Source organism: Capra hircus, chromosome 22 (genome assembly GCF_001704415.2).
Source record: "Capra hircus breed San Clemente chromosome 22, ASM170441v1, whole genome shotgun sequence".
Taxonomy (NCBI): Eukaryota; Metazoa; Chordata; class Mammalia; order Artiodactyla; family Bovidae; genus Capra; species Capra hircus.
Genome location: NC_030829.1, coordinates 55,632,359 through 55,655,506, shown reverse-complemented (window position 1 = coordinate 55,655,506; position 23,148 = coordinate 55,632,359). Strand labels below are relative to the sequence as shown.

The following is a 23,148-nucleotide window of genomic DNA, read 5'->3' as shown; positions in this document are numbered from 1 at the left end:
CCAGGGGATCTTCCCAACCCAGGAGTCAAACCCACATCTATTATGCCTGCTGCATTGGCAGGTGGATTCTTCACCACCAGCGCCACCTGGGAAGCCCCTTTAGTGTGGGATCCCTTTCTTGACCTAATTCCTCTTCTCTGTTTCTTCCGTGAACTTGGTCCAGCTCTATTACCTCCCCTTGTTGTCTCACCGTGTCCTCTTATTTCACAGAGGTTCAGTTCAGTCGTGTCTGACTCTCAGACCCCATGGACTGCAGCACGCCAGGCTTCCCTGTCCATCACCAACTCCTGGAGTTCACTCAAACTCATGTCCACTGAGTCGCTGATGCCATCCAACCATCTCATCCTCTGTCGTCCCCTTCTCCTCCTGCCTTCAGTCTTTCCCAGCATCGGGGTGTTTTCCAATGAGTCAGCTCTTCACATCATTGGCCAAAATATTGGAGCTTCAGCATCAGTCCTTCCAATGAATATTCAGGACTGATTGCCTCTAGGATTGTCTGGTTTGATCTCCTTGCAGTCCAAGGGATTCTCAAGAGTCTCCTCCAACACCACAGTTCCAAAGCATCAATTCTTCAGTGCTCAGCTTTCTTTATAGTCCAACTCTCAAATCCATACATGACTACTGGAAAAACCATAGCTTTGACTAGACGGACCTTTGTTGGTCAAAGAGGTTATACCTTTTAAAAAAAAAAGTCTCATAGAGAAACGTTGGTTCATAAATTTCAAATTCTTTGTAGTGTGATTTCTCTGGTGTGTGTTCTTTTGTTGTTGTTCAGTCGAGAGTCATGTCCAACTCTTTGTGACCCCACGGGCTGCAGCATGCCGGGTTTCCCTGTTCTTCACTCTCTCTGGGAGTTTGCTCAAACTCACGTCCACTGAACTGATGACGGTATCGAACCATCTCATCCTCTGTCGCCCTCTTCTCCTCCTGCCCTCAGTCTTTCCCAGCATCAGGGTCCCAGCATCAGCTCTCACATCTGTACATGACTGCTAGAAAAACCATAGCCTTGACTGTAAAAGTGAAAAAAGCGAAGGTGTCCACCACTCAGTTGTGTCCAACTCTTTTGTCTTCCAAGGTCCGTGTAGTCTATAGCTTTGGCTGTACTGACCTTTGTTGTATAGTCAAAGCCACACTGCAAGCTCAAACCAGTCAATCCTAAAGGAAATCCGTCCTGAACGTTCGTTGGAAGGACTGATGCTGAAACTCCAATACTTTGGCCACCTGATGCGAAGAACTGACTCATTGGAAAAGACCCTGATGCCGAGAAAGATTGAAGGCAGCTGCTTTAGAACACTGTGTTACCAGCCTCCATCCGGAGGGCCCTTCTCTTCCAGTCTGGGAGGAATTGATGCTGTGAAATCAGTGTGCTCAGGACCTTCTCACTTGGTGTGTGCGTGCTCAGTTGTGTCCAACTTTTTGTGACCCCCTGGACTGTAGCCCGCCAGGCTCCTCTGTCCATGGGACCTCCCAGGCAAGAATACCGGAGTGGATAGCATTTCCTCCTCCAGGGGATCTTCCCAACCCGGGGATGGGACCCACGCCTCCTGCATTGGCAGGCGGATGCTTTACCACTGAGCCAACAGGGAAGCCCTTCCTGCTCAGTTTCTGAACAGACGTGACCGCGCGACTGAACCACCGCATGAATATTTTAAACCTGTAACGTTAATCAAACAAAAAACCCTAACAGGATGGAGACATGCTCACCTGAGCCGAGTAAAACTCACGTTTTGAAAGTGCTGTCCATCACAATTTGAAGCACAAAGGAACGTATTTTCATAGTAAATAGAAATTCAGTAGAGGGAGGAGAATATGGCAGTTATGGGATGTCTGCTAGTAGGAGCAGTGTGCCAAGTGTTCAAGACTAAGCAGGGGACCCCAGGAAGCTCTTGGTCTGCAGGGGAGGTAGAACCATGCGTGACCAGAGCAGGCTGTGTTTAGGGCCCTGCTAAGAGTGCTGGCATCTGTGGGAGGAGCCACCTTTTGGGGGTACTGTCATCGTCCCCCTTTTCCGGAGACAGAGAACTAGACCTGAGGGGTTAAGTTATATGCCTCAGTTCACAGAGGTGCTTCCTGGCAGAACCAAGATTGGAACCTGCTTCTGACGAAGTCCTGGCTGCCAGGATTGCACATGTGAAATATTTATCACTGCAGTCCCCTTGTCCACTATAATCAGAGTTAACTTCATATGCCTCTGGAATAATCGATGAGTTATATCAAGTATTTTGTGTGTATCTAGTGAAGTACTGTGAATGGAAGGCCTTGTCCCTCAACCCTGCTTTGGGATTTTGTTCTTTTAAGGGTCCAGACAAAGGTCACTTTCTTTATGAAGCTTACACTTGAGTCTCTTCAGAAAATAGGTTTTTCCCGTCCTCTGCCTCCTACTTTTGTCTGTAGTTCTCGTGGTCTGTCCCTAGTAATGAGCTCTTCAAGGACAGGGACTGTACGGGCTGCGTCTCTGGACCCGTCCTCTTCGAGGCCAGTGAGGCGGGTTAACGTGAAGTCCTGTTCATACTGTTTCTTGGGTGTCTTGCTTCCTCTCTATCTAGGGTTCTGAAGACAGGCACGCAGTGTGTGCAGCCATGAAAACTGTATCTGGCTTGGGTTTCACTTGTAGGTTTTTACCTCTTTTCATGACCCTGGGCAGGGTGAATTTCTATCTAAGGCTTGGTGGTGGGAGTCAGGTGTGTACGGAGAGCGCTGGTAGACAGCTCTGCCTCCGGAGCTCAGCAACCCTCTTTTCATCTTCCTTTTACTAGTAGTAATGATAGTAATAATAATCATAGAATTATGGGTGGTACATTTGTGTAGTGTCTTCTATCGACAGCCGAATAGCACTTTTTGGGTCTTTGAAATATTTTCACATTCATGTACTCAGTGTACACTGTAGGCACTTAAAACTTTTATAAGCGCCCATTGGGCAGCTTGTTCAGACGCGCTGTTCTTTGCGTTCAGTGCATTTACGAGTGAGAATTGACGGTGTGATTTCTCTCTTTTGTGAAGAAGAGTGGGCCACGTGCCAGATGAACAAGAGGAAAGGTCCAGAAAGAGTTCATGCGTTCTTTTCCGCTGTGGCCTCCTCAGTCTGTTAAAGCTGGCAGCCGATTCTTTCATTAATCATGACATTAAAACAGCAAACACATTGCGGTGCTCTGGCAGAGGGTGACTGGAAGGTTCTCTTCCATAAGTGGAAGAAGGCTTCTGCTGGGTGTGTCATCTCTCCGGAGGAGGATGTGTGGGTTACCTTTCCCGGTGGTTGCAGGTCACACGAGAAGTGGTTTAGCCTGTGTCCTGAGGCCTTGTACCTTCAGCGGGTCTGCAAAGAAAGTAAAGCGTTCGGGTGTTGTTTGGGGTTGCTGTTCAGCCGCTCAGTCGTGTCCGACTTTTGTGACCCCATGAGCTGCAGCACGCCAGGCCTCCCTGTCCTTCACCATCTCCCGGAGTTTGCTCAAACTCGTGTCCATCGAGTCGGTGATGCCATCCAGTCGTCGCATCCTCCGTCGCCCCCTTCTCCTCCTGCCCCCAGTCCCTCCCAGCGTCAGGGTCTCTCCCAGCGCTGTGGCGTGGACAGTACTACGTCTGCAGGTGCAGCGGTGTGCTTTCTCATGTCTCCTTTTATCTCTTTAAAACTTGTTCTGCTGGGGAGGTGGGGAGGAGAGAGCAGGGGCAGGTCTGCATCGATGCAGTGAAAATCGGCATTGCTGCGATGAGCGTCGCAGTATTTCTCTTCTTGGCAGCCCAGGGCGCAGGACTGTGCCTGCCCCTTCCATCATTGAGTAACCAGGGTGTCACAGAACGCTGAGAGGCTTTCAGAAGTAATAGGATTATACCTGAAACTCTCAGGGGTAAAGTGGTTATGCAGCTTAACCCTCTGGTAACTAGCCTCCCCTGGAACTAGACACAACTGGGAATTTTAGTGTTTTTCATTCTTTTTGGAGGGAAGAGCCAGATTTTTCTAGATAGACCCAGTGTTCTCCCCAAAGAAATGTGGAACGGGCACTTGAGGCCTCTCACTGTTGTTGTTGCTCATTCACATGTCAGGAAAATGAGCTAAGCGAGATAGCCTTCATACCTATCGTTGTAATGAAAAATGCCTCCAGCATGCTCTCCTCCCGTCTCTGTCTCTCTCTTTTTTTTTTTTTTGCCTGGAGGTGCAGCTCTCATTCCTCTCCACACCCCTTCAGTAAGAAAAACCAAAGGAAATTTAGGAGCTCAGCAGAAACAACCGTAACTCATCACCACCATCATTTAGTATATAAAATATGCAACTCTTCTTGAGATTGCAAATGAAAGTGGCCGGGTAGGGGCGAGGGGAGAAGGGGGAGAGAGGAACTGTCCAGAACCTGAGAACTTCAGGGCTGACTCAGATACTGTTAGAGGTAGAAGAGAGAAGAGTGTGTTTATGAAGTGGGGTGCAGGCGGCGAGGGGAGGGGAGTCCTGGGGTTGGGGGTGTGGGCAGACATGGTGCTTCTTGCTCCTGGCTGCAAAGTCCTGGACCCTGTTTGTCATGCCAGGGGCAGGACCTGCTTTTGTTTCATTTCAGTAATGCATGGGCGCGTGAGTAGTCTGTGTGATTTTCGCGTATTTGACAGCCGGTAGGGTGAGAATGCTAAATTTTTAACTGAGTGCGTGTTATGATTGTCTTTGAAAAGTTAAAGAAAAGGTGTGTGCCCAGGTCCCTGTCCGGCTTGAATTACTGAACTGCTGGGGGAACCACCAGCCTTTCCTTTCAGAAAGGCCAGTGGGACGGCCTCCTCCAGCTGCAGGAACGGGCGAACCAGCAATAAAGCAACCTTTGCTCCCCCTTCTTTTTTATGGATGTTTTTTCTGTTTGAGGATCTTCGGGGCTGGGCGGGGTATTGTCTAGCCTGAACAGGCCCACTTCTCCTTGTGGGAACAGAGGAAGCTCCATCCTTAGGAAGCGTGGTGGCCATCACCCCCGCTTTGTGGGCACCTTGTGGTGGGTCGCGGTGACCGCCAGGCCGGTGCCGGGCAGGGGAGCTTCCGTCTACCCCTTTTGCAGACGAAGAGACCGAGGCCGGGAGATGACTTCCTTGACCACCACCCCATGAAGGTGGGTCTGAACAGAATAAGACCCTGGCGGTTCTGACTCGGGGTTTGGTGCTCTCTTGTGCTGGGAGACCAGCGTGAGGTTCCGAGAGCTCGGGAAATTGGGGCTCCCCATCCCCTCCTCTTCCACCTTCCGTCTCCTCCTTTAGGGGAGGGGAACCACTGCCGGCTGTACCTGGAGATGGCCGGGTTGACCGCCCGCAGCCCTGTCCTGCTTTGCTTAGTCCCAGCACCCCACCTTCCTCAGGGTCCAGTTCCCTCCCCAGGCCTGGGGTTCCTGTCCCCAGGGTAGTTGGCAGTGAGTGCTTCCCTAGGAGGCCGGGATGTCACCTGTCCCACTAGCCCTGCTTAGAAGCCTGGTTCTGCAGAGCCGCCCAGCTGTCCACGCTCTCTGCCCCGGACGCCCCTAGACTGCACCCAGAATTTGGGGTGTCCCACTCCTCCTGGCTTTCCTGTGCCCAGCTTAGGTTCTAGAGCTCTTCCTTCTGGTTGGTTCTTTTTGACAAATCATTCACCTACTGGGTGCCGGGCACGGCGTCAGGTGCTGGGGAAGCAGTGGTTCAGAAACCCGGGGGCGGGGGCCTCAGTCAGAGGAGCCTGCGAGCTCTGCATCCTCCGGCAGGAGGGGCCCCGTGCCCCTGCAAACCCACCGTCACCAGCCGGAACCGGACGGAGGGACCGGCGACCCTGCCCTGCTTCTCCACGGGGTGCTCTGTCCTGTTCCCAGGGACACCGCCTGTCCCTGCCCACGGGGGGGTAAAGAGGAATCCTGGTGTGCACGTGTCTGGTGTCTGTATAGCTGAGTGTTGCTAGTGGACAGAATCTTAGTCCTATTCTGACCACAGAGCACCCGTAGTTTAAGGAGAGAGGCTGAGAGCGAGGGTCCATTCGCGCCTTCCACGTCAGGCAGGACTGGAGCTGTGTGAATCTGAGTGAGGGAATCACTTCTCCGAGGGGAGGGAGTTAAGCTGTTTCTTGGGTTGATCGACTCATGTCGCCCACAGGTAGCTGACTGGAGTGCCCGTGAGCTCTGGGCAGTGTGGAAGGCAGGGGATGTGAAGCTCCGTTCAGAACCCCTAGGGCATTGCTCCAGGACCTCAGGGGCTGGAAGTGTGTCGGGATGACGTGTGGACCTATTTTCAGACTGTACTGAGTGTCGTTCTTTTCCGGGTATGAATTTAAAATATGTCTATCCGGGCCCCACCCCAGATTTCCTCTGCCAGATTCGGGGCCCGGCATCCATAGCTTCCAGGGCTTCCTGGTGGCGCTAATGCTTGGCCAGGGCTGAGACTCTGTCTTCCTTCCAGTGGTGGAATTTCTGGTGAGTCTGTGACTGAGATGTCCTCACAGACAGAGCATCAGTAAGGAACACCCACAGGCTGATGGCAGGGCCATGCTGGCAAATCCATCCTTGGAAAAACTGGATTGCTTGTGTTGTGAAGAGAATTTGATGGTATTGACCTTTACATGATTTAGTAGAATGTCTTCAACCAAAACATTTCATTTTATTTCATATTTCCAAAATAGAGTTGACTTTGTGGGGAGAAAAAAAATCTGAACCATCTGCTTGCTTTTTGAAGACCTTTTCATCCGTCTTTGGTGTTTTTTAGGTCAGTAATTCATCCAGGAAAAGTTAAATACATACTCTTGTAGACACTGCATGCTTAGCCGTGCAGTCGTGTCTGAGTCTTTGGGACCCCAGGGACTGTAGCCCACCAGGCTCCTCTGTCCATGGGATTTTCCAGGCAAGAATACTGGAGCAGGTTGCCATTTCCTGCTCCAGGGATCTTCCCGACGCAGGGATTGAGCCCCTGTCTCCTGTGTGTCTTGTATCGCAGGCAGATTGTTTACCCACTGAGCCACTGGGGACGTCCCATAGGCACTGAGGCATATCCAGAGAACAATAAGACATGGGTCTAGCTTTAAAGAGATGACAGTGTAGTGAAGAAGATGAATTTGTTTACAGCTGTTAAGGTACAGTTTTCTTACAGATGCATGTTAACTCCCCATTGCAAAGGATCTCGTTTCCTACCTTTTATTCAGCTGCTTTTTGCAAATCTACCATGAAACTCATCCCTTGCAAGTTAACAGTTATTGTGGACTTCAAAAACTCTTCTTACTTTTGGTTAAAAGAAAGACCCTGGGTAGAGTGGAAAACCAATGCTTCTGATCCCAGATCTACACTCTGTTGAGTTTGGACAAACTTCTCAGCCTGATATCTGTTTCCTCATTTCGTGGCTGACTCTTTGCAACCCCATGGACTGCAGCACGCCAGGCTTCCCCGTCCTTCATCATTTCCCAGAGTTTGCTCAAACTCATGTCCATTGAGTCAGTGATGCCATCCAACCATCTCATCCTCTGTCTTCCCCTTCTTCTCCTGCCCTCAATCTTTCCCAGCATTAGGATCTTTTCCAATGAGTCGGCTGTTTGCATCACGTGGCCAGAGTATTGGAACTTCAGCTTCAGCATCAGTCCTTCTGATGAATATTCAGGACTGATTTCCTTTAGGATTGACTCGTTTGATCTCCTTGGAGTCCAAGGGACTCTCAAGAGTCTTCTCCAACACCACAGTTCAAAGGCATCAATACTTTGGTGCTCAGCTTTCTTTATAGTCCAACTCTCACATCCGTACATGACTACTGGAAAACCCTTAGCTTTTGACTATACAGACCTGTGTAGGCAAAGTAATGGCTCTGAGTTTTGTGCTGTCTAGGCTTGCATAACTTTTCTTCCCAAGAGCAAGCGTCTTTTAATTTCATGGCTGCAGTCACTGTCCACAGTGATTTTTAGCCCAAGAAAATAAACTTTGTCAGTTTCCCCATCTCTTTGCCATGAAGTGATAGGACCAGACACCATGATCTTCGTTTTTTGAATGTTGAGTTTTAAGCCAGCTTTTTCACTCTCCTCTCTCACCTTCATCAAGAGGCTCTTTAATTCCTTTAAATAGTTGTGAGGTTTTAACAAGAAACAAGCTACGTGAGAACCTGGGGCTCCACCATGTGCCACACCCAGCACGTAGTAAGAGCCCTGTGTCTTTCTGTCCCTTCGGCTTGGGGAACCTGAAGACAGTAGGCGTGGTTCTCTTGAGCTGCACCAGCCCTCGATTACACTGATTACCTGACTAAGGAGAAGGATTCCAGGAAGGGTTTGCTGAGCTAGACCATGGTTTTCCGGCAGCGACATTACTGCTGTTTCGGTCAGATGATTCTTAGCTCTGGGAAGCTGTCCTGTGCGTTGTGGCGTGCTTGGCAGCATCCCTGGCCTCTGTCCACTAGATGCCAGGAGTCCAACCAGGCATCGCCAGAGTTCCCCTGGGCTGGAGGATGCAACATGGCTCTGTTTGAGAGCCACTGGATTAGACCCTCTGCCTCTGTTCTGTGTGACGGATCCTATCGCTCTGTCCCTTACAAGCATTTAAGAGTTTTTGCTCTTGGTTAGAGAAGGGCGAAGTAGAACTGCAGTGAGGCTGCTCCGTACATACCCGAGTAGTGGGAATGAAAAGATGGAAAGTGCTGGCAAGGGTGTGGAGTGTCCTGAGATCCTATACGCTGCTGGCGGCAGGACGCACGCTCGTGCTTGGTCACCCAGTTGTGTCTGACTCTTTGCAACCCCTTAACCATAGCCCACCAGGCTCCTCTGTCCATGGGATTTCCCAGGCCAGAATACTGGAGTGGTTGCCCTTTCCTACTCCAGGGGAATCTTCCTGATGTTGGGATCAAATCAGTGTCTCCTGCGATTTCTGCCTTGACAGGTGGATTCTTTACCACTGAGCCACCAGGGAAGCAGGCATCTAAATTGGTACAAATGCTTTGGAAAGCTGTTTGACGGTATCTTCTTAAACTGAACGTATGCTTGCTGTAAGACCTAATATATCTACTCCCAGATGTGTGTGCTACAGAAATGCAGTCAATGCTCACCAAAGATGGGAACTAGAATATTTGTAGGCGCACAATTTATAACATCCTCCACGGAGAAACTACCTCAGTGTTCCTCAAATGTAGAATGGAGTGTCTGTTAGAACACTGGAATACTACACAGCCATGAAAAGGGTGGCTCTTCACCTTCATGTAAAAATAAGGATGAAAAAAAAATCATAAATATAAGAGTGCAAGAATTTAATCACACAGAAGTACATACCACATGATTCTGTTTGTATCAAGTGGTCAAACTGATCAAATGCCCTTAAATATTAGGATAGAAGTTACCTCATGGGGTAGTTGCTGGCAGGGGCACCAAAATTCTCTGTTGAAAAATAGGTATGGTGTCTCTTCTGGACTGGATCCTAATTGGTTAAAAGGGTAATTCTGGAGGTAGAAAAAGGTGCTTGGTGAATGAAACACTGTGAAGGCAAATTGAACTGCTGGGTGAAGACTGAATCAGAAATTGAAACTATCACGAACATTGACCTTCAGATATTAAATATTTAGGACTTTTCTTCCATTGGACTTCTCCTGTTTTTACCAGTTAATTCTATCCAACCTGGCAAGAATACGTCTGTGCATAATTATAATTTGTGAGAATGTTAATATCAGAATAATATTTTATTTATGATAGTTCTTTGGGATTTACTGAACTAAATTTTAATAATGAATAGCCACTAAAATAATCATTTTTGTTCATAAGGAAACATTTGTTTCAAGCATATAAAGCACTAGTTTTAAACTATCAAGTTATAATGTTTCCCAAACGATTTCTCCTTTCTTGAGAATGCTAATTAATTTTTCTAAAATGTTTAATGTATTTTCTTTGACTCTGCCACACGGCCTGTGGAATCTTAGTTCTCTGACCAGGAATGAATCAAAACTGGGCCCCTTGGCAGTTGAGAGCACAGAGACCTAACCACTGGGCCAACACGAATTCTAACTCATTATATTCTCTTCCTCAGTGCTGGTTTAGTCTGATTTATTTAAAACAGCAGTCCCAGTCTGCGCTTTCAAATGCTATTTGTATCTTGTACACTACGTCACTTCAGCTGTGTCCGACTCTTTGTGACCCTGTGGACTGTAGCTTGCCAGGCTCCTTTCTCCATGGCATTCTCCACGCAAGGATCCTGGAGTGGGTTGGAGTGCCCTCCTGCAGGGAGGTGAGCCCACGTCTCACGTCTCCTGCACTGGTAGGCGGGTTATTCACCACTAGTGCTGCCTGGGAAAATGGTCATCAAGCAGATGTCCAGTTCACTCATTCGATCTCAGGTGAATTGGTTTTTGTTAGGATGGTATTTTAATTTTTGCAAAGTTTAGTGAGAGTGGAACTGTTTGTTAAAAGATATGTACTGTGACTTTTGACATTAAGAGGCTGATTGTGTTTAAACTCAGAAATCAGGCGATTTGCTTTCCCAAAATTGTCTTTGCAACTTAACACTCACCCCTAGAGGGTGCTGTTGTATTGAAAGTTTAAATCCTGGTTTCGAAGAGCCATTTTAAGTTTTTTAAAAAATATATGTGTTTAAATCCCATTATATTACCGTAATTATCTAGTTGTACTTAACAGAAGTGGAGAGTGCGTGGCTTAGAAATAGAACTATTTTATACACAGTAAAGGTCGAGACACACAGCTTAGTGGCATTTGCTATTGTGAAAAATTTTGACAAAACATTGCCAACATTTCCTCATCATTTCAGTGTGAGCAACTCCACGTTAGAGAAATAAGCAGTGTTTTGTGATGCATTTAGGAGTTCTTTCTTAGAGAGAAAATCTAACAGAAAATAATTTGGTTCAGTTCAGTTCAGTCGCTCAGTCATCTCCGACTCTTTGCGACCCCATGAATTGCAGCACGCCAGGCCTCCCTGTCCATCACCAACTCCCGGAGTTCACTCAGACTCACATCGGTGAGTCGGTGATGCCATCCAGCCATCTCATCCTCTGTCGTCCCCTTCTTCTCCTGCCCCCAATCCCTCCCCGCATCAGAGTCTTTTCCAATGAGTCAACTCTTCGCATGAGGTGGCCAAAGTACTGGAGTTTCAGCTTCAGCATCATTCCCTCCAAAGAATACCCAGGACTGATCTCCTTCAGAATGGACTGGTTGGATCTCCTTGCAGTCCAAAGGACTCTCAAGAGTCTTTTCCAACACCGCAGTTCAAAAGCCTCAATTCTCCAGTGCTCAGCTTTCTTCACAGTCCAACTCTCACATCCATACATGACCACTGGAAAAACCATAGCCTTGACTAGACAGACCTTTGTTGACAAAGTAATGTCTCTGCTTTTGAATATACTGTCTAGGTTGGTCATAACTTTCCTTCCAAGGAGTAAGCGTCTTTTAATTTCATGGCTGCAGTCACCATCTGCAGTGATTTTGGAGCCCCCCAAAATAAAGTCTGACACTGTTTCCACTGTTTCCCCATCTATTTCCCATGAAGTGATGGGACTAGATGCCATGATCTTCGTTTTCTGAATGTTGAGCTTTAAGCCAACTTTTTCACTCTCCTCTTAATTATTCAGGTCCAAATCCTTGATGTGTGAGATGTTTGAAAATAACATATTCGTATTGCTGTATGTGTTTTGTTTTGTTTTAATTCAACACTATACTGTTGAAGAGCCAGCCTTTATGATCTGGTAGAGGAGAGATGCAAACATTATCTCATCTGCTTTATTTTAGAATTAAGTGCAAGTATAAACCTAAGAAACAGTGGGATAAAGAGATGAAGCCTAGCTAACCAGGGTTCTTGTGGGAGGTGGGATTTTTTAACTGAGCCTTTGAGGGGACACAGAACTTTGTATTCTAAACGGTTTTTAAAAGAAAAGAAAGTCTGGTTCCTTAACTCTCCTTTCTTACCACTCAGTGCTGTTTGTTTTTACTTAAACCCTCTTCTATGCTTTCCCTTCTCACCACCTTGTCGTATGAATTGATAATAACATAAAAAATGACGGTACTTTGACCAGTGAAGCGTTTCACAAACATTATCATCACCATCATGTTGTTACTGTTCTTTATCATACCGAAGAATGTATCCACAGATACAGACACACTGTTAACATGGTGTTTTTGCACACCCAGCTTTTTGGTTAACTGATACTGGAGACCAGGTTATTGCGATCAGCTTGCTTTGTTCATTTGGTAGAGTCTTTTTGATTATCATCCACCTGTTGGGTTGAAGTGATTAAAAAAAATAAATGTGTTGGAAGGAGAAAAATAAACTTTAAAATGAAAGCATTAGTGAAATATGTTGCTTAGAATTCTGGAAAGAGGAGAGCAGTGGAATCCAGTGAGGTGGGGGCGGGAACCAAGGAGTCCTGTCGGGTTATTTACACTTCCTGGGGTGTCTTTGAAGAAATTATTGTCAGACTTGACATTGAAATCTTCCCTGCTCAGCAAGTGTGCTAATGAAAGCATTTTATTTTTTAATAAGTGTGTGGAGAGTGGTTTTGCTCATTTGGCTTTTATGCGGCCGCCCAGTTTTGCTGTGCCATTCTATACTGGTAGTCAAGTTTCTAGCAAATAGAACCACTTAACCTAGTAATTAGCCTGGGCTTCCTTCTGTCATCATGTTTCCCATCGTTATTCCACAAAGAGGCTGAGACGCTGCCATAATGAACATTTATGGAGCCCTTATTTTATGCTGTGGGGAGGTTGGTTTTCCTTTTCTCCCAATACTAATACATGAAATAATTAGTGAATAATAGAAGACAAAAAAGCATATGCATACAGGTCCGCGTTCTCTGAGAGTTTAAAGTACAGGGAGTTTCTCCTTGTAGGCTGCTTTCCTCAGCCCCCCAGATTTACTGAGATATAATTGACACATACCACTGTATTGTGAAGTGAAGAACTAAAGAGCCTCCTGATGAAAGTGAAAGAGGAGAGTGAAAAAGTTGGCGTAAAGTTCAACATTCAGAAAACTAAGATCATGGCATCCAGTCCCATCCCTTCATGGCAAATAGATGGGGAAACTGTCAGACTTTATTTTTTTGGGCTCCAAAATCACTGCAGATGGTGACTGCAGCCATAAAATTATTTAAAAGATGCTTACTTCTTGGAAGGAAAGTTATGACTAACCTAGGCGGACACGGCTGAGCGACTCCACTTTCACTTTTCACTTTCACGCGTTGGAGAAGGAAATGGCAACCCACTCCAGCGTTCTTGCCTGGAGAATCCCAGGGACGGGGGAGCCCGGTGGGCTGCCATCTCTGGGGTCGCACAGAGTCGGACACGACTGAAGCGACTTAGCAGCAGCAGCAGATAGCATATTAAAAAGCAGAGACATGACTTGCCAACAAAGGTCTGTCTAGTCAAGGCTGTGGTTTTTCTAGTAGTCATATATGGATGTGAAAGTTGGCCCATAAAGAAGGCTGAGCGCCGAAGAATAGATGCTTTTGAACTGTGGTGTTGGAGAAGACTCTTGAGAGTCCCTTGGACTGCAAGGAGATCCAACCAGTCCATCCTAAAGGAGATCGGTCCTGGGTGATCATTGTAAGCACTGATGCTGGAGTGTTGACAAACTCCAGTACTTTGGCCACCTGATGGGAAGAACCGACTCATTTGAAAAGACCCTGATGCTGGGAAAGATTGAGGACAGGAGAAGGGGACGACAGAGGATGAGACGGTTGGATGGCGTCACCGACTCAATGGACATGAGTTTGCGTAAACTCCGGGAGCTGGTGATGGACAGGGAGGCCTGGTGTGCTGCAGTCCATGGGGTCGCAGAGTCGGACACCACTGAGCAACTGAACTGTGGGCTTCCCTCGTAGCTCGGTGGGTAAAGAATCTGCCTTCAATGTAGGAGACCCAGGTTTGAATTCTGGATTGGGAAGATTCCCCTGGAGGAGGAAATGGCACCCCACTCCAGTACGCTTGCGTGGAGAATCCCATGGACAGAGGAGCCTGGTGGGCTGCAGTCCATGGGGGTGGTAAAGAGTCAGACACGACTGAGAAAATACAGATATACACCCATATACACACATGTGCGCTCATGTCTTCTTTGGAGAAATGTGTATTTAGATCCTCGGTCCTTTTCTTTTGATTTTTTTTCTTTTTATATTGAGTTGCATGGACTGTTTATTTTGGAAATTAATCCCTAGTCAGTTGCTTCGTTTGCAGATATTTTGTCCCATTTTGAGGGTTGTCTTTTTGTTTACGGGTTCCTTTGTAGACTGGTCTTTAGGACAGATACCTCATCATAAACATCTTTAAATCTTACAAAGTTCTAAATGTTTGGAATTTTTCAGTCATTAGTTGTTAAATCTAAATCCAAAAGGACATATCATGGTGTTAAGAATTAGATATAACTGATCCCTTGCTTTTGCTTCACCAGGGCGTATTTTGTCATCATGCGCCTGCTTTTTTAAAAGTGAGGACCTTCCTTCTCCCTCACTTTGATTATTTGAGAAATATAGTCTTTGTGGGTAATTTAGAAATGCAGAAAAATCTAACAAGTGCCCACACCGCCAGGATAGCCACTGCCTATGTTTTGGTGCCCTTTGCAATCTTCTAAATGCATCTGTGTATATTATTCCTTCTGTATGTGTTCGTATACTCATGAACACATAAGCAAAATTGGTGTGTAGCGCCTCTGCTATTTTTAAATTCTGTTTTAATTTGCTTGTTTTCAGTTAATATATGTAGCTGTGTTATCACACGTTTCGAGTATGTTGTTATCTTCCTGTCGTCATAGTTTACAAGGAATTATAGTGGTTGGATGCTCTTCTGTCGTTGATAGACCACCATTTTCATGCATTCCCTGATTTTTGGACTTCTAGGTTTTCAAGCTTTCATTATCATCAGTGAAAGCATGATAAGCAGCTTTATGTAATTCTTGTGGACTGCTCTGTAGAAAGGTACTACCTGCTTACATTTCCACCAGCACCAACACAAATTCCGGGGGCAGCTCACCTCACCAGCATTAAATAAGATCGAAATGTCTTTGTTGCTGGTTTAATCTGGCAGATGGAAAATCACTTACTTGTTTAAAACTGGTGTTTTTCCCTATTTTTTATTGAGATCGAATAGGCTTTTTAAAACTATACTGCCCTTTGTCTCTCGTGTTCTTTGCTCATTTAAAAATAATTTTTAAGATTAGATTTTTTTCCTGGTTTTCCATTTTCAGACATGCTTTATATATCAAGAATAGGTATCCTTCATTCACCATAGTACATGTTACAGGTATGTTTTTTCTGTTTTCTGTTCTGCCTCTCTATTTGGCTTTGGCGTTTTCAGATGTAAAAAAACCAAAATTTATATATTCAAATTCTTCAGTAGTTTCCTCTGTGACGTCTTTCTTTGATTTTTTTCAGGCATAGAAAATGTTTCCCCATTCCAAGTTAGGTCTCATCTGAACATTTTCAGACAGCTTTTTAAAGTTTTTTTTTTAACAGTAAAAATACTATGTGTGTTTCATGTTTCTTATTCTGTATACAGTTCCACCCTAGAAACGTTCATTTCTTTATGTTTATTTTTATTGGAGTATAGTTGATTTACAGTTTTGTGTGAGTTTCGGGCGTACAGCCAAGTGATTCAATTATACACATGCATATGTATTTATATATATACGTAGGTGCGGAGTCGTGCCCAGCTGTTTGTGACCCCATGGACAGTAGTCCACTGACTCAGGGACTGAACCTGCATCTCCCGCGTCTTCTGCTTTTTACTGCTGAGCCTCCAGGAAAGCCCTACACATATACACACACGTATATTCTTTTTCAGGTTCTCTGCGATAATATAGGTTATTACAAAATGCTGATTATAGTTTCCTATGCTATACAATAGCTTTATGTTTTAAGCATCTGATAGATCATATTTCTTCATCCTTAAAGAAAAACCTTCCACCTGATTTTCTGTGGATATAGTTTAGAACCATCCTTCCAGTTTCCTTAAGAACAGTCCTGTTGGTACTTCTCTTGTTTGTTGCTGTGTGTAGTTGCCAAGTCACATCTGACTCTGTGACCCCATGGACTGTAGCCCGCCAGGCTCCCCTGTCCAGGGGATTTTCCAGGCAAGAGTATTGGAGTGGGTTGTCATTTCCTTCTCCGGGGCATCTTCCCGACCCAGGGATTGAACCCATGTCTCCTGCTTGGGCAGCAGGTTTTTTTGTTTTTTTTTTTTTTACCACTGAGCCACCTGGAAAGCCCATTGGTCCTTTAATTATGACAATCTGAGTCAGTGAATGAACCTGAGAAGCATCGACATTTTCCAGTGCTCTGATTTCTTAATGGATGTGTTGCCCATAACTAAAGCCTGATCAGAATCTAGGTGAGTGTTCCCCACATCCGAGGACTGGGCCCCAGTACACGCTGACTGACTCCAGTCTGAGAATTGTTGAGTTAGATGATCCAGCGTGTGCTGGGAGTAGGGAGTAAGACGGAGGGTCTGCCTTTGAGACGTGGTATTTGAGGGCTGCCCGGTGCCAGACTCCTGCACGAGCAGCTGTGCTTACATGCAGAAGGCATAGCCCTGGTTTCTAAAGCCTGGGCTTGATTGGGATGGAAGCATGTCTGCGGGCAAGTGATTGCACAGAGCAGGGAGTGAGGACTTGGAGGGACAGGGGCCCTGCAGGACAGAAGCAGCTTGTGCCAAGTCTGGAGAGAAGAACAGGTGTTTGCTGGCAGACAGGCTGGAAGAGCCTTTCACAAAAAGGCAGCACGTGCGTGGAGACATGACATGACACGGTTTTTGAGTGTCGCTGTGGGTAGTTCCACGCTTGAAGCGGAAGGCGGAAGACGCGGGGAGCTGGGGTGAGACAGGGCCAAGCACAGGGGACTGACTGCCCTGCAGAACCGGCAGGTGTGACCGCCGCCCTCCAGCACGGGGCTTCTCAGACCGGAAGATTTGCAGGAAGTAAGGTGACTCTGCCGCATTGCTATGGAAGTGTCTGCCTGCTCCCTCACCTGTTCTGTGTTTCTCTGAGCAGGGTCACACTGGCATCCAGGTCAGCGGAACAGACATGATGAGGACCAGGGATATATATATATGTATTTTTATTTTTCCTGTGGCTCATTCTTCCAAACACAGCTCACGGTGCACTTGTGGGCCTGTGTCCACATGAGTGGTTGCCTCTCAGAGACTGAGACCACATTGTCAGTGACACTGAATCATTAAAGCGAAGTCGCTGAATATTTTATTCATATATTTACCACTGGACTGTTTGAATCTGGTTCAATCATTGTAGTTTAAAACGAAAACTTTTCTTCTGAAAATAAGTATATAAAATTAAGTATCTAAATCGAAGTATCTGAAAGCAGGTGATTCCCCGCCCCCCCCACCCCCCCGCCCCGAGATAAAAGCAGTGGTTCTCAGCTGCATGACAGAACTGCCTGGGACTCTTTAAGAGCAATCCCAGTGCTGGGCCCCAGCTCCTCAGATTATTTTGGGCTGCACCCTCAGCATCAGGACTTCTGAAAGCTCTGCCCCAATTCTTAGGTGCCCATCAGCTTTCTCTTGTGTGGGGTGCACGATTGAGAACTGATGTCAAAGAGTATAGTACCATAATTGTTTTCCAGAATCACCTGTGTAGTTGAATCCAAACCAAAACTGTCAGTTCAACCCGACTCTGTACCTAAAGGTATTAAGTACAATAATAAAAATCAGATGTGTATATTAGAGGCTACAAGAGTTTTCTTCTGACCTTTTCCATTAAGTACCATCAAGTATTTTAATTACAATTGATGATGCACCTATTTTTTAGATTCTAGACTATGTAATCTAGCATAGATAAATAGCCTTATAAACTGAAGCTTGTGAAATGTCGATTCCTCTGTTGCCTACTTCACCTGCTGTTATTGCAGTTACCACTGTTGCAACAGCAATGGCAGCTCTTTTGGGTGTCGTATTTATCTCCAAATAAGATGTAATTAGCATAACTTGTCATAAACATGCCTATTACCCAGAGTGCAACTGTTGCTAATCTTTTAACATACAAGCTGTTGAAAGTACTTATTCAATTCTTATTTTAGAGTATTAATGTTAGGTCTTGGTCTACAATATAGCATATCCCTTGATAATTTCTAAATCTCCAAACAGCATACGGTAATATTAGTACAGAACCACTTCTCATGGTAACTAACTAGCCTATTCATGGTGCCAAAAGCTAGCTGCCATCTCCAGAGAGAAAACTTTTTTTCCCCCTTTATTTTGCTAGCATGATCTTCATGTGCTGAGATTCTGAACATTGAGTGATTTACTGATTCAGTAAACAGCTTTTGGACATCAGTTGTCTGGATGTTGGAATGTGATATTTAAGGTCCAGGTCCTACCAAGACTCGGCAGCATGATACTCAGTTAGCCTCTGATACACAGATGGAACAGCTTTGTTAGGTGCAAAATAAAAATAATTTTCATCCTTCCTACCCATTGTGTCCCTTAGGCTTTCTCCTTTGGATCTAAAGTCTTAACTTCCTTAAACTCTCCTTCTCTCTCCCCCCTTCTTGTGTTTTAGACGGTTATAATATTAGGGAATAAAGTAGTCCTACCAACTATTTTGGGAGCCATAGACCATTATTTAATCCCTCTGAGCCCCCGTTTCTGGTGCTGTAAAAAGGTGATACCACCCCGGGCCTGTTTATGTGAGCTGTTATGATGGTTATGAGAGAAGTTATATGTAAAGTATAAATGCAAAGTTGTAAAACAACTTTTAAAAGAGAAGGAAAGAAAAAAGAGATAAAGGGAAAAAAAAAAAAAAGCGTGGTCTGCGAACCACAGCAAAGCCGCTTGGGTTCCTGAAACCCAAAAGTGCAGCGGCAGCAGAGTTAAATTCCACGGAAGTTTTGCTTCCATGATGGATTTTGGTTTTTTTTTTAACTCAGCTCCTTGGGGGGGTGGAAAAAAAGGCGACTTCCTGGGTTTTCTCTTCCCTCCCCTGGTGTTGCAAAGCGGCAGGGCGGCTTCCTGTCCAGAGCCGTTCGGCCCTGGGCCCCTCTGAGTGCGGGGACCCCCCCCCGCCGCCCACCACCCTCTGTCCGCCCTCGGCCCCCACCTTCTCTTGGTCTCCCTTGCAAACACTCGCTCCATTTAGAGCCGGAGCCTGTGCAGAGAGCATCCTGCCCCTCGCGGCGCCCCGGGGATGCCAGTGAGCATGCTCCGCGCGCCGGGAGGAGGCCGGCCGTCGCATTCGAGTCATTCCAGGCATAGCCGGCGTGTCGGCGCGGCGGACTCGCAGCGGGCTGTGAGCGGCGCGAGCGCGGCTTTGTCCTGGGAGATGGGCCGCGGGCTGCCCTTCCTCGCCCGGTTCTCCGCTGCAAGACACCCCCGTATGTTAGGCTTCTGAAAACGATTTTTCTTTTCCTTTTTTTTTAAATGCTGGATTGACGATCCGGTACGCATACCGTCTGCACACGAGCCCTTGAAGGGTTTTCTTTCTGCAAGTTCGATTTGGTGTGCCTGTCTTTTTTTTTTTTCTTAAGACTTTTACTGACTTTGTTTTGATCCGAGGCCGGGCCTCCGTCTTCTGTGAAGTTTTTTTAAAGAGGAGAGCCGGGAGCTCCTTAGCCGTAGTTGACTTTGGGAACTGTATTATTTTTTTGTTTTCCCCGGGGGGCGCAAGCAAAGAGCTGGTTTTCTGTGCTAGCCCGATCAATGCTATTTATGAAGATGGACCTGTTGAACTACCAGTACTTGGACAACATGAACAACAATATCGGCATTCTGTGCTACGAAGGTAGAGACCGTCCCTTCTAGAAACTGCCGCCCTGCTGGTTTTTGGGCAAGGCCACTCCTCTCCCGGTTCCGATCGCCTTCTGTGCGTTTTGTTCTCATTTCTTGGGACTTTCAGGGTGCTCTGGAAGGCAAGCGGTGCTTTCCTCCGTACAAAGTGATGTTGTTTGTGTCTCTTAGGCTTCAGGGTTACATTGGAGAGGGCTGAGGGGCGGGGAGGCGGTGAAATATATACATTGTTAAAACCTTGGCTATTTCTTCGCGACTCCTCACACTTTAAAGTCTTGAAAGATGTATTTCTTTCCTTTTTTTTTTTTGGATGTCTGTTGGTGTTTTCTTTAGAGGAAGAACTAGGACCCAAGCGAAAAGTTAAAACATGTCGGATTTTCTTTCTCTCTCTCTCTTTTTTTTTTTGCTCTGATACTTAAACATACATTGTCGGCTGTACAGTATTCCTACAGCCAGTAAGTGCTTTGGATGTGCATATAGAGGGGAGCAGAAAGTTACAGTGAATTTTTGTGTTGGGGAGCAATTGTCCCAAACAATGAAGTTTTTTTTTTTTTTCTTCTATTCATTTCGGGGGCCCGGAAGGGCACCCATGTCACGGAGCACAGACTGGCTCTTTGTCTGAATTCCCATTTCCTGTACAGCTCCGGGAGGGTTCTGACATTGAGGGATGTTCCCTCCACACTCCATTCCCTTGTGGAAGCGAGCGATTGCACAACCCACCAACCAGTAAGCTAAATTAAAAAAAAAAAAAGAAACCCTCTGAATTCTTATTGTTTATTACCTCCTACTAAACTGTGAGGTATTTCCCCACTGCTGGGTAGTATTTCAAGCTGTCTCTGTTAGTAGTAAGAAGAGAAAAGGCGATTTCTTAATCTCCTGGAACATTACGTGCGATTTGAAAACGTGGTAATGGTCTGAGTGTTGAGTAGTCGCAGACACTCCAGGGGAATTCTACCAGGCAGGGGAAGTGTTTGTTTGGCTTTTTTTTTTTGTAACCACATGCAAATCTGATGCAGCGGGAGAAATTTCCATGTTTTCGTCCTATAGTGAAACAGCATTTCTCTGGAAAAAGAAAACATGGAAGAAACTTGGGAGGGCGACCCGATCCACTTGTGTTTTCCACGTAAAAAAAAAAAACAAAAAACAACTTTAGGCCTGTTTCCTAAGCACTTGAAAAGTTACCCTTTCCCCTTCAAGGAAAAAAAATTCATTCTGTTTTTGTTTTTACTTTATTGGATAAACTTACATTTAAAGTTGCCTCTTTCTGTGGTTTTTGGTTTCTTTTAATCCTTGTACAAGGAAAGTGAATTTTGGTGAGTTGCTTCCTTTGAATCTGCTGTTTTAGGTATTATCCTGCTTCTAAAGTCCCTCATTTAAAAGGCAGACATGTTTAGAGTCTAAGCAGCAAGTGATGGGGCTTGTTTCCCCTGAAAGTAACAGATTGCAGTCAGTGTGAAAGAATTTTTTTCTTTTTTTGGTGAACAAGAAATGGAAAACTTTTACGGGTACTTTCTGTGGGGTTGTCTTTGTCATTGAGTAACAGGATATTTTCACAACAATACAAAGCATAATAGCCTCGGAGAGGACGATAGGGATTATTAGGAAATTGATACCACATTAATTTTTTTTTATATCTGCACGTGGTGAGGAAAAGTTTACAGAAAGCGGGTCCAGGTTGCTCTGTGGTATAGTGGATACACCCCACTTAAGAGTGGCCTCCTGGGCCCCCTCCTTAATTAGGAGGAAGAAGCTTTGCTTTTGAAAGTTGAGTAGATACGTGGGACGATGTGCTATAGAGTCTGTTTGGTTTAAACATCTGCTGCTGTTTTCCTTATTATGAAAGTTAACATTATTTTAACACCAAAATAAATACACAGGAAATGAAGAAAAGCGCAGCAAAATCTGAGTGGTGTTTATAGTGGGCTGTGTATGTCCTAGTGGTTTTCAGAGCGTAAACACTGCGCACATCTGCTCTGAACCCAAAAGGGTGTTTAGAAGATGGGCATACATCTTTGAAGAGATTTTTTTTTTTTCTGGAATAAGAAAAGCTGGAATAGTATTGTTCCTTCTAAATCCAGCACTTTCAGAATATTCATTTTATACCCATCTGCGTTCCAGGGAAGTTATTTGGAAAACGGAATGTACAGTTGGTGGGCAGTGTTTGATTTCACTTAGAGCCCAGGCAGGTTTCCCGTCTCTTGAAACTTGGACAGATCCAATTTAAAAAATTTTTAGTTTAAAAAAAAAAAAAAAGTGTTGATCGTCATTGATTGCTTCGGTCAGCTGTATTCTCTTCTTCAGCTGTTTTAGCGTTGTGCTCCACAAAGTAAGCCATGTGTCTGCACCATCTTTCCTCAACCTCTCTAGCAACTTAGACACAAATAGATCTGTTTTAGCCAGCTGTGTCATAGCATACCTGGTCTTCCTGAAATCCCACATTCTGGGTGTAATCCAGATAGCTTAGATAAGGACTTTCTGCTTGGGATCTGCTCCCTGGCACCTGACTTGTACCCTACAAATCTGCAATCATAATTACAAAGAGAATTAAGGGGAAAAAAGTAGGTCTGGGTGGGGGCCTGCTGGGATAAGAGACATTGATTGTCATAAGGCAGGGAGAGTCTGCTTGTGCCTAACTTCTGGAAACTACCTTCATTGGTGATAAGCCAGTTAGCACACTAGGCTTAGGTATTAATGTGTCTTTTCAAAAAGCTCTGGTTTATTACTGAAATCTTCAGCAGTTACCCAGTTCATCATTTGTCCCCCTTCCTACCGTATGTTCAAATCATACCTATTGAATCCCCGTTTTGCCTCTATCTCTGAAAAGGAGCCTTCATTCCTGCCCCCCCCCCAAACTCCTGAGAAGGCACCGCTTGTAGATTGAAAGCCTCCTGAAGACAGGGCTTTGTCTCCATCACCGCTGTCGTAATCCCGAGTCCTGGCACGGCGCCTGGTGTGGCCCGTGGCCCTCAGGAATCGATGCGCTCAAAACGCCACGAAATCTCTCCCATCAGCAATTGTGGTCGTTACTGTATAATTTAGCACTTAATTGTATACTGTCTCACATTCTTTAATTATCTAATTATTGCCAGGGCTACCCAGGGCCTTAGATGTTGCTTGCCTTGTTTTCCCCAAGGAAGCTGAGGTCCAGAACGGTCAGTTGTCTGTCCTAGTTGATTCCGCAAGTTTGTAGCAGGACTGAGTGGAGGAGCGGACCCAGTCGGTGGTTTTGACTGGTCTGTTTTTCTTCTGTACCAGGTTTCCAAAGTTCTGTGGCATCTCCTCGTTGGTTACTCAGACCCCTCTTGGTGTGAGGGAGGGTGGTCTGTCCTGGGGACCGTCACAGTCCGCCGCACACGGACAGCATCTTTTGGGCATCATGAACCGGTTGAGTCCGACCTGGATTCTTCCTTGCTCCGAAACTGGTTGCTGCTCTAGGTTCCCCACCCTGTCGCCATGATCAGGGAAGGTGGGAACCAGGACTCTAGGCGAGGAGCCCC

The 23,148-nt window shown here is 45.8% G+C and overlaps 1 protein-coding gene across 6 annotated transcripts in view; it reads left to right on the top strand.

Annotated features, from left to right (window-relative positions):
• Positions 1-23,148, top strand: part of VGLL4 (vestigial like family member 4) — a 155,609-nt gene that overhangs the window by 63,947 nt on the left and 68,514 nt on the right. For 2 of the 6 annotated variants that reach the window (XM_018066983.1, XM_018066979.1), the window contains exon 1: positions 19,003-19,646. The exons of the other annotated variants lie outside the window; for them this stretch is intronic. In XM_018066983.1, the coding sequence (XP_017922472.1) occupies positions 19,565-19,646 (82 nt within the window). In that variant the 5' untranslated portion in view covers positions 19,003-19,564. Of the gene's footprint in view, positions 1-19,002; positions 19,647-23,148 lie in introns of those variants that run through there. 6 annotated transcript variants of the gene reach the window in all.